General features: G+C 42.9%; 1 protein-coding gene across 1 annotated transcript in view; it reads right to left on the reverse strand.

Annotated features, from left to right (window-relative positions):
- The window catches only part of Lactb2 (lactamase beta 2), a 35,031-nt gene that overhangs the window by 7,068 nt on the left and 9,337 nt on the right, over nucleotides 1–18,626 (reverse strand). The window contains exons 2-4 of the mRNA XM_021159551.2: nucleotides 17,210–17,373; nucleotides 13,926–14,052; nucleotides 4,933–5,111 (exon numbers count right to left, since the gene is read on the reverse strand). Of these exons, the coding sequence (XP_021015210.1) occupies nucleotides 4,933–5,111; nucleotides 13,926–14,052; nucleotides 17,210–17,373 (470 nt within the window). The remainder of the gene's footprint in view (nucleotides 1–4,932; nucleotides 5,112–13,925; nucleotides 14,053–17,209; nucleotides 17,374–18,626) is intronic.

Raw genomic sequence — 18,626 nt, forward strand, 5'->3', positions numbered from 1 at the left:
GAGACTGTTGGAGTGACTGGTGGTCCTGCTCTGTGGGGATGAGGAACTTATCGTTCATAGAAAGCTGTGGTCCCTTGGCCTTAAGAGCTGCATTTGTGCGTGTGTCCAGGCAGGACTGACAGCTCTAAGCCTGGGTCCCTCACACCTTCTCCCTGCAAGGTGCTCTAGTACTTGGCAGCATCTGGAGGCACTGAGTTGCTGAGTTCCCTAAGGTTTTCATGTCCACTGAGGGACTCTGTGGATAAGTCTTGGCTTGGAAACTTGCCATTGCTGGGTATAAAAATTGGGGGACCTCTGAAAGAAGTGAGAACCCACTTAGCTGAGACCTCGGGGCTAGCAGTGGCTCCTGAACATAAGCAGGGAAACCCCAATGGAAGAAGCAGTGCTAGCAGGAAAGAACATCAAGGACTGAAGACATTGAGAAATTATTACATTTGAATATCAGTAAGACTGAAAACAAAAACCAGAACCACAACACTCAAAAGTCTGGACCAGATGAAGACAGCAAACCTATGCATGTGTAGTGTTGAAAGGAAACTAAGACACATATAATCTACCTTAGGGATGTTACAGCAGAGGAATTCCCAAATGTAGGGAAAGAAATGGACATTCAAGGACAGGAGACATTTAGAATCCCCTCCCACCCCCCAACCCCCCCAAAAAACCAAACCATGACCAGAAAACAGCCTTTCCATGTCATACTATATTGAAAATGCCCAGAGTATGGACCAATTAAAGGATGCTGGACCTGTGTAGGTCATGTCAAGTCACAAAGGAAAATGTTAGAATAAGAGCAGACCCGTCAGCAGAAACGCGAAGGCCTGGGAACACAAACTGATGCACTTCAAGCCAGAAGACTAAGACACTGTCGACCACCTGGGTTATCACACACCCAGCGCAGAGATCCTTTACAGAGTCGGCATCGCACTGCAAGCATGACCAAAAGTAATCTGCATCTCTTCAGGGGACGCCACACAACAGGCATCAAAGTTCTACATTAACAAATCAGACAGGAGCTGGTAAGATGGCTCAGTGGACAACAGCACTTGCCATTGAGCCTGATGACCTACCTGAGTGTGAGCTCCAGAACCCACACAGTGCAAGGAGAACCAACTCCTGAGAGTGGTCCCCTGACCGCCACGTGTGTGACACACACACACACACACACACACACACGAATGTAAATAAACATTAAAAATCCAGAGATTTAGATCAAATAAACAAGTTAAGTAGCCCAACATCTTAAAATAACTCAGACTCAAGATTAATAAATAGAAATAACAGTTCAGAGGATAATGATTAAGAACTAGGGACAAAGAATACAAAATATCAACCAAAGAACTGCTTTTTTGTTTTTTAAAGGATAAGATTCCCAAACTCTTAGCCAAAAGGAGGAGAAAAAAATTTAACAAAATTGAACGTGAAAAAGAATACTGTTGGAGACCCCCGAACTTCAGATCACTGCACAGTATTCTGTAAACCCAATGTTAAATTGGAACATTGAAAAGAAATTCTAGTATATGTGACATACCACAATTGAAACGAGAAGATAGAAACAAGCAAAGCTCTGTAGTGAGAAATAGGACTGAAGTACCACTGTGGGCCCTTGACAAAGAAGAGCCCAGGACAATGACTCAACAACAAAGGCAAAAAAGGCCCATATATGTAATGAATGTCACATCAGAAGAAAAAAAAGTTGACAAATTCAGCACCCCTCCATGATAAAAGCCCTGCAGAAAGCAGGCTAGGAGTGTGGGACTTGAGAATAATAAAGGTGATGTATGACAAGTTTAGTGGCTAACACACAAACTGGGGAAAACCAAAGCATTTCCTCTACACTCAATAACAAGACAAGGATGCCCACTGTCTGTACTCTATTTCAATATAGTATTGAATTCTTTTGTTTGTTTGCTTGTTTTTAGAGAGACAGGGTGTCTCTGTGTAGCTTTGGCTGTCCTGATACTCCTACTATGGACCAGGCTGGCCTTGAACTCACAGAGATCTATCAGCCTGCCTCTGCTTCTCCAGTGCTGGGATTGAAGGCATAGCACCACCAGCGCCTGGCTACAGTGTTTGAATTCTTAGCTCGGTCAATAAGCAAAGAGAAAGAGATGCAGGTGTGATCTGAATGTGACCATTCCCACAGGCTTAGCTTGTCTGCAGCTAGTGGTGCTTCCTTGGGCGAACATAGGATCTTTCAGAGGTGAGCCATAGAGCAGAAGTCAGTCACCAGGAGTGCACCTTTCCAAGTCATTTATGGCTCCTGGTTCTTGTCACCTTTTGCTTTCCAGGTGTGAATATTCTCTGCTGTACTGTCTGGCTGCCACGGACGGAGCCGGCCCACTAGGTCTTCCCTGCCATGATGGCCTAAAACCCTCTATGGCTCTGAGTCAAAATCTTTATCTGTTGTTGTTACTGTGAGGAACTGTGGTCTCCGTGCAACATATAAGCATATGAAAGAAGATGCAAATGTAAAGAAGGACTCAGCGTACCCTTCCTTGAAGACAACATGATCCAATGCTAAGACCTAAAGGAGAAAGCCCAGTCAGATAAACAACAGGAAAATAATCTCACTCACAGTAACCTTTTCCTTGCTCTTGATCATCATCATCATCATCAGCAGCAGCAGCAACAACAACAAAGCCAACAAAACCACACCAAACCTTAGGAATGAACCTAATGAAAGATATGAAAGACCTCTATAATAAAAACTATAAAGCACTGTAGAAATAACTGGAAGAAGACATGAATCTGTGTTTATGAATTGGCAGAGGTGATATTGTGAAGACAGCCATATTACCCAAAATGATAAACAGATTCAGTGCAAATCCCTATTAAAATTCTGGCAACATCCTTTATCTATCCAGAAAGAGCAGTTATCAAGTTTATTAACAAAAGACCCCAAATAACCAAAGCACTTGAGCAGTGCTGGATGGTATCATAGTATCTGATTTCAAACTATACTACAGAGCTACTGCAGCCAAAACAGTTTGGTTCTAGCACAAAACTTGATACCCAGCCTGATGAAGGACCCCAAAGTAAATCCCATAGCTATGCTACTGAGCCAACAGAATGTTGGAAAGACAGATGCTCAGTAAACAGTGAGGGAACCTGGATACACACATGCTGAAGAAGAAAACAAAAGTGGTCTTTCACTTTGTACCAAAAAACAAAACAAAAAGGCAAAAAAACAAACCATAACACCCCAAACGGATCAAGAATCTTGTTGTACGACATGGATCTTTGAAACCACTCGAGCTAAATGTGGCGTAAATACTCTAAAAAGAAAACATGGAAAGACTTCTGAAAAGGACTCTACAGCTCAAGGAAATGGGCAAAAACTAATGAAGAGGTGCGATTAAAGCCCTCTGTGCCAGCTGGGCGGTGGTGGCACATGCCTTTAATCCCAGCACTTGGGAGGCAGAGGCAGGTGGATCTCTGAGTTTGAGGCCAGCCTGGTCTATAGAGTGAGTTCCAGGACAGCCAGAGCTACAGAGAGAAACCCTGTCTCAAAAATAAACTCTGTGCCAAGAAGAAAACACTCAGCAGTGTGAAGAAAGCCTATAGACTGAGAGGAACTCTGACAGCCACTGATCCAGCACGGGTTGGTTGGTCAATTTCTCAATCTCTCTCTCTCATATGTACACGCACAAACCCACAATAACAAAACACCAAAAGAACAAATAATGCAGTCAGTAAGTGGGAAAATGAATAGACAGGATCTTATCACATTGTCCTGCCTGGCTTAGTATCTGCTGGGTTACTGAAGCTAGCCTTGAATTTATAGTAATTTATCATGTATCTTCCTGCCTTAAGTACTAGGGTTGCAGCATGCATCATCATACCCAAAATTGCTTTAAAGGAGCAATTTTCAAAAGAGGCACAAGTAGCTAATACTTGAAAAGAATATGTAATACCATCAGCCACCAGAGAAATGAAAATCTAGACTCTACTGAGACTTTACTTCATTCCAGTCAGAAGAGCTATCTTCAGAAAAGAAAAAAACCAAGAAATGTTAGTTAGGGTATAAGGAAAGAGAACCTTTAAATGCTGCTAATGAAACTGTAAATTGGTGTGGTAAATACAGAAGTAAGATGGTCCCCGTGAACTGAAAAATGGAGCTGGGGTAGAGATTGGAGGCAGTGTACTTGCTTATCATGTGCAAGTCCCTGGGTTCCATCCTCAATACTATAAAAAACAAAACCAACCAACCCAACTGAACTCAAACCAACCAACCAACCAACCCAATATAACCAACCAACCAACCAACCAACCAAAAAAGTAAATATTTGCAACTATTTACTTGCAAATAGTATTATCACATGATCTAGTTGTACCATTGTTGGGTATATATACCCAACAAAACCAACAGTTTCATGCCAAGAGAAATACCTAAATGTCCATGTTATCTTGGCACTAATTGCAATAGCAAGTTCTAGAATCAGCATAGGTGCTTGTCAGTGGATGAAAGAAAGTGAAAGAAGTATTGATATACAGTAGAATATTACTATACTATAAAGAATGAAATCATATTATCTGCTGGGAAATGGGTGGATTGCATTATGTCAATCTCTGAAAGTTAACCATCATGTTTCACTCATATGCAGAATCTAGATTAAAAAAAAAAAAGAGCACTGAGGAGCTGGAGAGATGGTTTACAGGTTAAGAACATATAGATGCTACCATTACAGAAGACTTGGGTTCTATTTCCTGCACCCGCCTGCAGCTCCAGCTCCAGGGCATCTGACACCCTCTTCCCATTTCCATGGGCACTGCACTAATATGCATGCCCAATACACATAGTATTAAAACATAAAATCTTCAAGTAAATTAAAGTTGCAGAGAGGGATGTAGAAGAGAGTAATGTAAGCCAAATGGACATTCCTTAGCATGGTAAAAGAATGGTTTTCTAGATCAAAAGACATCACTCACCTGGATATATAATGTCAGCTTTGATTTTTAGTAAGTTGTTTAGGGAGTTCATATAATCATAGAGGTCTTCAAATATTGTCGTCCCTTCTCCTAGGATGCAGTCCCCAGAAAATATGGCATTTTCCTCTTCCAGGAGTAAAGCCATGTGATCATCAGTGTGGCCAGGAGTGTACAAAACTCTAGGTAAGAACACAAGTTATGAACAATAAATCAACAAGTATGAATTCTTACGCTTGGGCAAAATGTTGAGAAGTGAACAATTCTATCACCTGTAGACAAGACGTCAACACATGCTGCCAAGGAGGGGATTTCATTTTTTCCCAGGGGTTGCTTGTGAAAAACTGACCCCACACAAATATCTCCTATTCTTAGATCATGTTTCTTATCCAAAAGTACACATTTAATAACATATTTCCTTCTTATTTTATAAATAAGATGATTACAACACATTTGGACAACATTAAAGTATAAAAAGGATGAAAATCAAGATTACTCAGAAACAGGATTTTAGATAAGAACATAACTTTTCAGTTTTGCATGGTAACAATTAAAAAACAAAACTGTGCGCTTGAAAGTTTTCATTGACTTCATTGCATTTCTGTACATTATTAAATTTCTATAGGTAAATCCCGAAGCTCTCTACATAATAGCTGGGACAATGCTACATGTTCCACAAATAAAATTTTACTCTAATAGTATTTATATAAAAAATTTAGAGAAATAAGTGTACATACATACATGAAAGTAAAGGTAAAACACTCAAACAGATGAAACAGCATTAAATAAGGAGCCAATTAATGTCAAGAGTATTTGTAAGCCATATAAATATTTAAAACTATGTGCCTCAGAAACAAAGACAAACAAGCCTTTAGAATCAAATAAAAACCTTAACCAAGACTAACTATGGATATTAAGAACTTGATTTATGCTATTCTTTGGTAGTGCAGCCACTAATTTAGTTGCCCAAACTCTAACTCCATCACCCATGCTCCTGTAAACAATCCTAACCACCGGCCCGCCCGCACACCCACTGGGACGGGGAGAAAGGATGAGGAAGGAGGGGACTAGCTGGGGGAAGGAAAGGAGCAGCAGAGTGGGGCGACAGTGAAGGAAGGATGGAGGATGTAAGACGGTGTAAACGCCATGGTGAAACCCAGGGTGGCCTATGACTAATACTTGCTATCAAAAAGCCCTTAAACTATGAACAGATTATGATGCCTTTACATAACAAGAAATGTGTCTTTAAGAGCCTTTTATTTATATTCACATTAAGTTTTATAGCTATACCAATAGTAAATGAAGAGCTAAGTCTAGTTTGTTCTGAAAAGCACCTCTTCATGTCTCAGCTGGTGCACTCTTCTTGTTTTCCTGGTGCACTGGGAGTCACACTTGCTCTCTATGTGGTGCACCATGAGTCACACTTACTCTCCATGTGGTGCACCATGAATCACACTTGCTCTCTATGTGGTGCACCATGAGTCACACTTGCTCTCTATGTGGTGCACTGTGAGTCACACTTGCTCTCCACGTGGTGCACGGTGAGTCACACTTGTACTTTACAGCTTGCACCCTGTTTTCCTGTTTACTATTCAGGCTCCCGATGAGCAGGGCCCTTGTTATTCTCCACTGTCTCCTTGCAGTTCGCAGCTCTTAGTGACATCTGGTTTTACAACCCAGCTTTCCTCGTCTTGGCGCTGACCCAGCTGCTTGTGGGTAATGCACACCTAAGCCTGACACGGCTCCAGGGTGGGTTCCACTAACCTTCCCACTGTCCATGAGTGAATCACAGAAGACAGCAGTAAATTCTGACTAATACTGCTCAAACTTCATTTTATTTAGCTCAATTTTATTTACAAGAGACTAACTCAATTACCTTTCTCTGTCTGATTTACATAGACTGATTTGTATATTCTTGAAATATTTTAAATAAAACTCTCAATAATGACCTATTTAGGGGAATAGGGCAAATATAACTGCATATTTATATTTAATACTTAGGGACTCAATGTGGGTTCTTGATTAGAGACAGTAGAGTGCATATCTACATATGTTTTCCTTCTAAAACCCCCAGAAAAGGTGTTTGTTTTGCTTTTTTTTTTTTTTTTTTTTTTTTTTTTTTTTGGTAAAGATGTAATCCCAACAGGGATGAAAAGAATGGGCAGGACAAGCACAGCTGAATGAGAGCAGTTGACAGTATTAGCAGTCACCAGAAAGCTGAGGGCTAAGCAGGCAGAGAAAGCCGGGGATCACCTAGCAGAAGCCCCTGAAAGCTGAGCATTTGGCGTATCAGGAACCTGGAAGATGAGGGGACATTAGGGGAAAGGTGGTTAAAAAATATTGGAAATGTGTTTAACAAATATTCAGGCCGTGGCTGGAGCTCAGAGGCAGAACACCTGAACACGTGAGGTCCTGGATTCAATCCTCCACACCCCAAATCCCAAACAGACAAACCCCAAGCAGAATTGAAACCTGCCACATACACAAGTTGTATTCTTCTATGAGCTGTGTGACAAGCACCCTAGGTCTGCTGATGGAACAGGCTCAGGTGGAGCAGAGATGACACGGAGAAATGGAGATTCCTGAACACAGGCCAATGCCATTTGGACGTCATTTTTCATGTAATGTTATTGAGGTCTTTACCCTTACCAAGATGTCAAAAAAAGTCTTTTCTAAGTTATTTAGTAAAATGACTTAGAAAATAACCTTAGCAAAAGCCTAAGTTGTCAAAAATGGGTCCCCAATAAAGTTCACCTTGATTATGATACCATGAGGCTCATGCCAACCACTCTCTGTCCTCCCAGTTCTCAGGACTCACAAATAGCTCTACAGTTTTCATCAGAAGAAAATCAGGAAACATGAGAGGGTAATTAAGATAATTAAAAGAAATATCTCTCACATTGCAGATGGTGGATAAGAAAAAGCAAAGAAATCTAGAAGCAACAAACCATAAATATGTAAAACAAACCTCACTGATCATAAAACCGTCAGCAAGAAAAAAGAGAAATGTCAACTAAACTCCCAAACTAGGCTGGTGTGGGAGGAACGCTGGGACGAGTGTGCGGACACAGAGTCTGCACACGGCCCAGGTGTAGTCACGAGAACCACAGACGGAAACTGGGAGGTGGACCTAAGCGATGAGCACGGCGTCTGAACAAACAACAGACTGTGAGCAAATCAACCAACCATGGAACAGGAGAGAATGCGATTACATGCAGCCTCAAGACAAGTTTTAGAACGTAAAGCCCTATTTCCAGACTAAAATGTCCTACTTGGGGTTGACCAAGGTCCTATGGTGAAAACCTTGGTCAGGGTCCCATGAATTCTTTTTCTTTAAGGAATTGTACTAGCGCCTACAGCATTCAAAACAAACAGTAGGATCCCCTAGAACTTGATGTGCAGGTGGGTGAGCTATTCTGTGGGTGCTGGGAACCTAACCGGGGTCTGCTGCAAGAGCAGCAGGTGCTCTCATGACTGAGCTACCTCCAGCATCCTGAGTAGGTAAAGCAGAGGGCATGAGGGAGAAGAGAAGAAGCAGGGAGCTTTCTCTGACCCCCCAATGCCTTCTCCCCTTAACTCGTTTTCAAACCTAGGGATGCTCTGCCTTTCCTGAGGACACCAGCTTTATACTCAGGTAAAGGTAGCCTCACTTCTGATGGGAAGTCTGAGCAGACGCTGAGCAGAACTCCCTAGGCTGACGCCCTAGCTCAGTCTTCTGTCCAGTTACACTTCCCTCTGACGATTCCACCGAACAGCATGGGAACAGGTAGTTTCTCAGCAAGCTGGGTCTTTATTTCAGAAGCCTCCACTGCCTCATCAAAACATTAACTCTGTCTTTGTCAATTCTATTTTCCAATCTAGCCGGGGACCTTACGAAGATGGAGGAGGACACCTCTCTGCTATGCTGACTTGGCCTGACTCTGAGTTTTCCTGAGTCCTGGTGGAAGCTCATGTGAACAAGACAGGTGAGAAGAAATGCTTTGCTGTTGACAGTGGACCCCCCTGTATCTCATCATTGCCATTAGCAATAATCCTGTCAAGCTGGGTTAGTTGGAAATCTCCTTATGCCTGCTTTCTTCTTAGTTACCTCCCATGTGCCGATCCTTAGCTCATGCCCCACTCAGCCTTACTAAGCTGTGGTGAAGCCCAGTCCCTCTATTCCATAGTGAGACCCCAAGAGGAATGGTCCCTGTTTCTATTTTCATGGCTTCCTTCAGTTAACGTTTGTCCACATTAACAAAGGTCATGAGTGACTTTCTCTTTATCAGGACATAGAACTACAAACTCATTAAGCATAACTGAACGTTTAGGAAAAGATGGGTAAAAAGGAACCCCCCATCCCTAAACCCCAGCACAGAAAAGACGAGGTAACAAGAAAGTTCAGGATTCAGAAAGGCTTGTATTTATCAAATATATGTATAATAGTTAAGATTAAACATCTCATTCCATCAACATGATCATTTATGGTAAAAGCATTTAAAATCCTTTCAAACACAAAGTACATTACTGCCTGTATCCATCCTGCTGAGCAACACAGCAAAACTTCATACTTCTACCTATAATGTGGAACTCATCTAGCATTCCTTAAGCCTAATTAGGTTTTAATTTCCCAAGGCCTTATGCATGCTAGCCACACCACTGACATCCCAGCCTAGAGCTGCACTTTCAAAGACATGCTTAGACATGGAAGGGATCAACAATTCACTCCATTTTTAGAAGTCAGTGAGCATGAGTTTTCTAAAGGAAGGGGTGCAGTAAAGTCGGGGATCCCAGGAAATTGAAGATCCAGCACTGTTCCCAATGTGCCGGAAGTCTGCAGTGACCTCGCAGGAGGCCTGCAGGAAAGCTGTCCAGATGACATGAAACGTACCAGAAGTCAGGAGGCTCAGAGGGAAGGCTTGTCTGGAAGCTATGACTGAGGAAATCTCTGACTCATTATACACCCTGAAAGACCTGTGTAACCAGAATTCAATTACTGGAAAGTACACAGAAAACTACTCGAGAGGGACCATGGGTAACTGCAGGAAAGAAAAGGGCAGGTCAGCATAGTTTATCAGCTCGTTCAGTTATAGTCAGTGCCTATTCTTGTAATGATTTAACCACTGAAAAAATAGCCCCTCTATCCCTCCCTCTTCTGCTTCTATTCCCCNCCCCCGTCTTTATTATTTTTTTTTTTTTTTCAAGACAAGGTTTCTCTGCATAGCCCTGGCTGTCCTGGAACTTACTCTGTAGACCAGGCTGGCCTCAAACTCAAAGATCCAAATGTGCACTCCCTTCACCCCCCCCCTCCCCCACCCCAGTTCAAGGATTAAAAGCATGCCTCACCACCCCCTGGCTCCTCTCCCTTTCTTAAAGCATCAGGAATTTCCTCAATTTCTTTTTCCAGGAGGAAAAAGAAATTGGTGGTCTACCTTCTAACAAGCTCTATCCTGTCTGGACTGGCTTTTCCCTGATCACAGTCAACCTTGCTTCTGTTACTCTCACTTGGGGCTTCCCTCTCCACTGTTGACTTTTAAATAAATTGTATTCTAACAAATTGTTATTCTGTGTCTTTGAAGAATCTTGACTAGTATATTACCCAACTCACTAGTACTATTAGAAAGCAGTAACAGATAGATTAGCAAACAGAATAAGAAACACATTGAACCAATAAAATATAGAATAGTCCAACTGTGTCTCAGTACTGTAAAAATGCAGAAACACATTGAAGCTATGGACAAAACCAACAAACTTATCTCTCTAGAATTTGTAGGACATTTGACAAATTCACTTTTAAATACCAGTATTTAAGAAAATGAAATAAGCTGGAATTTCCCCTTTGCCAAAAAATAAAAATTAACCAAAGCACTAATATTAAATATTGAAACTATGAAGGCTTTTAAAAAGCCGGGCATGGTAGTTCACACCTTTAATCCCAGCATGTGGGAGGCACAGGCAGAGGGATCTCTGAGTTAGAGGCCAGCCTGGTCTATAGAGTGAGCTGCAGGACAGCCATGGCTACACTGAGAAACTCTTGTCTCCAAAAACAAAAACAAGACTCAGCTTAGGAGACATACTGGCCGAGCCATTTCTGCTTTCTGTTTGCAGACCAAGATGCAGGCTCTCTGTTGTCCCGGCCTCCATGCCTTTGCTCTGCCATCATAGACTCTAAACCCCTGAAAACATAAGCTGAATTACATGTTTTCTTCTACAACTTGCCTTGGTCATACTGTTTGTCACAGCAAGAGAAAAAGACAATATTTATTTCCCTTTACTATTATGAGAAAATTCACTCAATTACCTACCTATCTGTTATGCATTTTGTTGCTATTGTTTTTGTTTTTCCTGCAGCACTAGGAATTAAAACCAGAGGCATCTTAGATGATCAGCAAATACCATGCTACTGAGTCCATCCCTCTGTGTGTGCATATTTGTTATTTTTAAGAAACCTACCCCAAGCTAGCTGGTATATAAATTATAGCAGTGAGCTTTAAAACCCACTGGCACCTTGGCACAAAGAAGACACAAGTTTAGAAGAGTGCAGTGGACACTCGTTTCATTTTCCTTTCACGTTCAACAGTGCGCCACTTACCTATTTAAAGACACTACTTGTAGGATGCTCAGTGCCTTCCATGTGCTAGGGACCTCATGAGGATACAAAGGTGAATTTGGAATATGCCTGTTCTCTTTGTTTGGGCTTTATTGCTGTGAAGAGACACCATGACCTAGACAACTCTTATAAAGGCAAACATTTAATTGGGGCTGGCTTAAAGCTTCTTAGGTTTAATCTATTATTATCCTGGTGGGAAGCATGGCAGAATGTATGCAGATATGGTGCTGGAGGAGCCAAGGCTTCTATATCTTCATCCAAAGGCAGCCAAGAGGAGACTGTCACACCGGTCACTCTTGAGCATATTTGAGACCTCAAAGCCCTGCCTCCATAGTGATATACTTCCTCTAACAAGGCCACACCCACTCCAGAAAGGCCACACCTCCTAATTTGTGCCACTTCCCATGGGCCAAGGATATTCAAACTACCACACCTGTGTAAGAAGATGACTAGCTAATTATCAATCCTATTTATTTCTTCTTTCTCTTGGGCATGAAGTTAAACTACACATCCCTGAATCTCTACAGTCAGGTATGAAACATGACTGACTGTATAGCTAATGTAACAGAAAGCTTGGCCCATGAAACCTCCTACAGAAAACTTTCTCCTTGTTCTTTTCTATGTGCTGTACGTGTGTGGACCTTGGAAGCCAAGAGCATAGGAGTGTAGAATCACAAGATCAAAGCAACCAACAACCCACTCCTGCTGAGCACCTGAAGGACACTCACAAATCAGGAAGGTTTTGTTTTTTGTATTTTGTTTTTTTGACCTACTATGCCTGAGAAACGTTTTTGATATTTGATCCATTGTATTTCCTTCCTTCCTTCTTTTTTTTTTGTTTTGTTTTGTTTTGTTTTGTTTTTCAAGACAGGGTTTCTCTGTATAGCCCTGGCTGTCCTGGAACTCACTCTGTAGACCAGGCTGGCCTTGAACTCAGAAATTCGCCTGCCTCCGCCTCCCAAGTGCTGGGATTAAAGGCGTGTTCCACCACGCCCAGCTGAACCACTGCATTTCTAAGCTATCTAGCTGTGACAACTGGCATTAACTACTACTGTGACTTGTGAGAGAAGATACCTACTCACAGACACAAAGCGCTTTAATGAAACAGCAAGAATGGTAAGAGAGCTGAAGAAAGGAGGAATTCTGCTCAGAAAGGGTATTCAAAGTAACTGGTGAACCGGGAAAACAGTAGTTTACCAGGGAGAAAAGCCTGTGCAAAGGGAAGATATAAACAAAGGCAAGTGAGAACATGCCACAGGAATTTACATACACTTCTTCGGGTCTGTGAGGGGTGTAGATGGAGTTAAAACCAGAAATGATGTTTTGGGCTAGACCATGGAACTAAACATCTTGTGGCTAGTGGGAATCATCACAGGTTCTAGTGACAGGGATAGAGGGAGACTAGAAAGGGGAAAGGCTGCAGACTGCCTGTTAGCGAGGATGTAACAGCAGGAGACAGGGAAAGGAACAACTCCAGCAAGAGCTTCATTTTAATTGTTCATAATTACATGTTTATTTATATGTGGGTGCTGGGTGGGGGCATGGTGTCTGTGGAGGTGGGAGGACATCTTCTGATAGTTGGTTGCTCCTCCCATTATGTAGCCAGAGTGACTGAACGCAGGTCATCAAGCTTGGCAGCAAACATTTTACCCACTGAGCATCTTGCTGCCCTTGACAAATACTTCTGGGGCAAAATCTAACCGAGTTTAATGAGAGATCAGGGAAATGGAAAAGGTGAAACACAGTTAAAGTTTAAAAGTAATTCTGAATAACATCCCAGTGCAGAGCACAGTGGGCGCTCGGAGATCGGAAGGCGAGGCCAGACTAGGAGACTGGGGACTGTCTCAAAAAATCAGAGCAGGAAAGACCTTATCTCTGAAACACGTCGACCCCAAGAGTATTCACGTATTTTTTTTTTTCTAAAATGAGAACACTGGGAAAGGCCCTACATTGAGGTTCAGGTAGTTAGTTCCTTGATTCACCCAAGGAGGAACGTTAAGCTTTAAAATAATTTGCTTCTTTGAGACAGGATCTTCTGCTGCGACCAAGCCAACCTGGGACTTATTAGGTAATAGAGACTGACCTTGAAGTCATGGCACACGCTGACTCCGCCTCCCATGTCTATGAGCATTCACACCTGCACCCAGTCTTCTCAAGTCTGTATTTCTCAATAGAGGTATGAATTTAAACAACACCAAGAACAATTAAATAGAGAGCAGAAGGATGAAGGGTATTTGTTCCCTGGTTTTGCACACAAGCCCTTTCTTTCTCTTTCCTGAGAGCACTAAATGTGTCAGATTTCTTCTGTATTCATGATTCTTCACGCGTGCAGGCAAACATACCGACCTGTCTTCATCCTTCTTTATAACACATATACACAGGCTGTAAGTTAGGGCTCTTTAGTTACCTGAGAGTGGCTCCCTCGGTCTTAACCACGTCTCCGTTTTCTATATAAATAAATTGCTGTTCTCCATTTCCTATAATTTCTTCTCTCTGAGGATTCCGTCGAAGTTTTTTAATGCAATAGGTGGTGTCTAGTCATAAAACATGTAAATATATTAAGTCATACTCTGAATGGTTTATCTGTTTAAGAGACCAGCCCTCACACAGGTGACACCCCCAATGGCGGCATAAAACCCTAGCATCCAGATGACAGGACAACAGAATTAAAGCACTGTCCCTCTGCAATGGAACGAGTTCACATGTTCCCAGAGTGTCGTCTTCTCCATGCCCCTTTAGGTCACATAAAAGCTGCTGTGACTTTTTAGTCATTTCTATTCTGTGTACCCTGGGAGGTGACGGGGAGACAGTGTGATGGAGCGCTGAGCACCTTTCTCTAGGTGCCTGTTTAGCAGTGAACGAGTCACGGCAGCAGTTAAAACTAAGACCACCTGGCTGGTAGTGCTCAAAGGGCTCCCAGAGACTCTAACCCTGACAGCTGACATACATAAGCCTGACTCCTCACTGACAGAAAGAAACCCAATGCTTTACCACTTAGCAGTATCAGTCGTTTAACCAGGACAGTAGCTACTGTGGATAAAAGCAGAAGTCAGACATAGCTGGGGAGATGAGACTCAGAAGAAGAGCTCAGCTGGGATGAGAGGACTGGGTGTGGGGCAGAAGCTAAGACGTGACTGACTGACTGACTGGATAAGCAGTGGGTAGGTACCCGGTGAGGGCTGGCAGGGAGCAGAGCAGCATTACATTAGGAGAGGCCTGGAAGCGAGTGCATGTACGCTGTGGCTGTGACAAGGCGTCATCTTGTCTAATGAAAATGCTGTCTGTCTGGGAAGAGACACTTGGATAGGTAAGATGACTCGGCTGACAGGGGAGCGGGTGTTAAACTTGGCCACTGTGGCCTCTAGACAGTTTTTTTTCTTTCCAATTTTTTATTAGGTATTTACTTCATTTACATTTTAAATGCTATCCCAAAAGTCCCCTATACCCTCCCCGCCCCTGCTCCCATACCCACAATTCCCACTTCTTGGCCCTACTGTTCCCCTATACTGGGGCATATAAAGTTTGCAAGACCAAGGGGCCTCTCTTCCCAATGATGGTCGACTAGGATATCTTTTGCTACGTATGCAGCTAGAGACATGAGCTCTAGGGGGTACTGGTTAGTTCATCATGTTGTTCCACCTATAGGGTTGCAGATCCCTTTAGCTCCTTGAGTATTTTCTCTAGCTTCTCCGTTGGGGGCCCTGTGTTCCATCTGACTGTGAGCATCCACTTCTGTATTTGCCAGGCACCGGCATAGTCTCACAAGAGACAGCTATATCTGGGTCCTTTCAGCAAAATCTTGCTGGCGTATGCAATGGTGTCTGCATTTGGTGGCTGATTATGGAATGGACCCCCGGGGTGGGGCAGTCTCTGGATGGTCCATCCTTTCATCTCAGCATCAAACTTTGTCTCTGTAACTCCTTCCATGGGTGTTTTGTTCCCAATTCTAAGAAGGGGCGAAGTGTCCACACTTTGCTCTAGACAGTTTTTAGCAAGATCAGTGACAGTATTAACAGGACCGTCAATATGGCAGCTATACATTGTGGAAGTGGGGGTGGGTGGGGGAAGGGATGACTGCCAACAGTTCGTCCAACTGGACTTTATAAAGGCTAGGGCAGTGGCACTGAGAACAGAGGGAGAAATAACATTTATCCTGACCTTTTCCTCTCCTCTGAGGCAGGGCAGCCCTGGCTGTCTTAGAACTCCCTCTGTAGACCAGGCTGGCCTTGAACTCTGAGATCCATCTGCCTCTGCCTTCCGAGTGCTGGGATTAAAGGCGTGCTTCATCCTGACTGTTTTTAATTTAGAGGTTTTGTTTTTTCTCCTATGTTTCTGTGTGAATGTACGCCACATGCGTGTGGTGCCCACAGGAGTGTCTGATGCCCAAGACACCATCTGATCCTGGAACCAGAGTTACATATGGTTGTGAACTGCCTGACATGGGTGCTGTAAACCAAACTCCTGTTCTTTGCAAGGGTAAGACACACTTTTAACCGCTGAGTAAAATTTCCAGACCTAAACTGGTTGGTTTTGAAAAAGAGTCTCTTATCAGCTGCTTCAAATTCACTCTGTATTGCCAAAGCAACTGTACAAATGGCAATTATATATTTTAGTATGGCCTTTCAAATACATGTAGCTTAAAAAAATACAGGTAGCCAGCACTGAATATTACTTGAGCCACGCTGCCCTCGCAGCAACTAAACAGAAGTACTACAAAGCAGCAGGGCTACAGTGCAACGGAAAGGAGAAGAGCGCAGCTCCCGGGACGCAGGGGAGATGCGATGCAGAAGCAGAGCGCCGTGGAACTGGATTCCTGCCAAACCAAGTCTGCACACAGCTTGTGTGGCTTCAGTCAGGCCCAGGAGGGCAGACAGCAAAAGCTTTCTCAAGAAAAGCACTAAAATTTTAGTAGCTATACAGAGCTGTGTCAAATTTCTCTTCTAATTTCTTTGTATTATCTGAATGGTAATTATACAAATATTTGCTCTTTTGTATAGAACCTACAACTGTTTTTCTCTCGGGAAACCCCAAAGGTAATTTTATACTGTTCTTCCAGGGTGTTTGTGCTTTGCCTGCCATCTGTAGCACAGGGTCCCTTCCCACCTGTGGCATCAGGCTGCGGGCTTTGCTTTAGGGGTGTTCCTCTGCTTTTGTTCACTGCTGTTGTCTTTGTGCCACACCCAGTACCTGACACACAGAAGGTGCCTGAATGATTGTTCAGTGGCTTTCTCAATCTAGAACTGTGATGGCAGAATAAAGGATTTAAAAGAATAGGAAAGATGTTAGTACTAAGTAGGTTTCAGGGGAGAAAACTGTCGATATTACTGAGACATAGCTTGGATTGTCATACGTCTTAGCAGCTGCCTTAAAGTTACCTTAAGGCTTCAGGTAATCGGCTTGGGAAGAGACCCCAACAGCATCAACCTTCCCGCACCCTTGGGAAGTGCCAGGCACAGTGCCTGGCAAACAGGAAATGCTCAACAGCTATTAAAGGCTGAAGGTGGTCGTCACAGAGCATAAAGCTTAGCTTTATCACTGGCAGAAGGAAGAAAGGATTTGAAAGAAAAGTTTCCCATGCCACCTCTGCTAAAATTGACAGTATTCATGTTGTATCAGTTAAGAAATATCAATATAGTTGAAAGCTTAAATGATAAATGATTTCTCAAGCATGCTAATTGGTTTTCTGCTTACCATTATTGATGTTTTTACAAATGTCTACTATGCCTCCAGAATGATCAGAATGCCAGTGTGTCACCAGGATTTCCTGGATTGCTGTGTCAAACTCAACCAAGGCTTGCTTTAAACAGCTGATATATTCCGGAACTGATGGCTCTCCAGTGTCAATGAGGATTCTCCTACAAACGATAGGGAAGACAATCCCAGTTAGAACCGGGAGTTCACATGAGCAGACCTTTACAGAGATAACTTGCATTAAATTAAAGAAAAAGTAAACTTTGTCTCTGAACATATTACTCCAGTTTAAAGCAATATTTTAAGGAAGTTCTTGGAAAGAAATTATAGTTAACTGTAAATGTGAACTATGGCTGTCGGGGATCTAAAGCACCTGAGTAGCAATTAACGTTGTTAAACACAGCACCATTTGAGACTATCTCCAAGGCGGGTCTTTCGTCCTTATGCTCAGAGGTTAAATAACTTGCCTAGGGTCACTCTGCAGTAAAATGGTAGGATCAGCATCCACTCTGATACACTGATGCCAGAGTATGTGCTCTTATATGCTCTGCCTTCCAGATGGATTATAAAGTCAAGGATCAGAATTTAACACATCGACAAAACACTCGTAAACTTAAGGCTCAGGGAACACTGTGGAAGACGTAGCAGAAAGACTGTAAGAGCCAGAGGACATGGGAGTTTCCTGTGAGAATTTATCTCCTAGTAACATCAGAAGCTACACCCCCACAAAGTCTCACCCACATAACCACCCAAACACGGGCTGAACAACAGCCATAAAAAACTGGATGAGAAAAGCCCATGGGCTTCAACCCAACAAAACCCAACAAAACAAGTACAGGCAAGTGAAGGAAGCTGGGAACAGAGAGATGGTCTTCTCGAGGGGAGAAAACATCAATTGGTTGTCCAGTGCCAAGCAGCCTGAAAACACACATACAAGTACAATATACAAACTGAACAGTTATATTTAGGAATACCTAGGTGTGTATACATACATATATGCATGCTGAAACAATTAGTGAAAAAAAGAGGCCACAAATTTGAAGGATAGCAAGAACGGATGTGTGGAAAGGTTTAGGGGAAGGAAAGGGAGGGGAGCAATAGAAGGAGGAGGAGGAGGAAGGAGAAGGGGAAGGAAGGAGGAGGAGGGGACGGGGAGAGAAGGAGGAGGAGAAGGAGCAGCAGCAGCTACAAAAGATGGCAAATCAGAGACAAAAACGGTGCTCTCCTGTGTCCCCACAAATCTGAAAGAAAACACCAAGCCATGACTGAAGAGCAAGATGCAAACTGTGGAAAGCCAAAAGAGGGCCACAAAAAAGTTAGAAAACAGGGAAGTCCAGAAATTATTAAACTTTAGCTTTCTAGGGGAAATGACAGGCTCTAGTGTGAGAATGAAGATCCCCCCCCCCCCCCCCCCCCC

The sequence above is a fragment of the Mus caroli genome, chromosome 1, assembly GCF_900094665.2.
Source record: "Mus caroli chromosome 1, CAROLI_EIJ_v1.1, whole genome shotgun sequence".
NCBI lineage: Eukaryota > Metazoa > Chordata > Mammalia > Rodentia > Muridae > Mus > Mus caroli.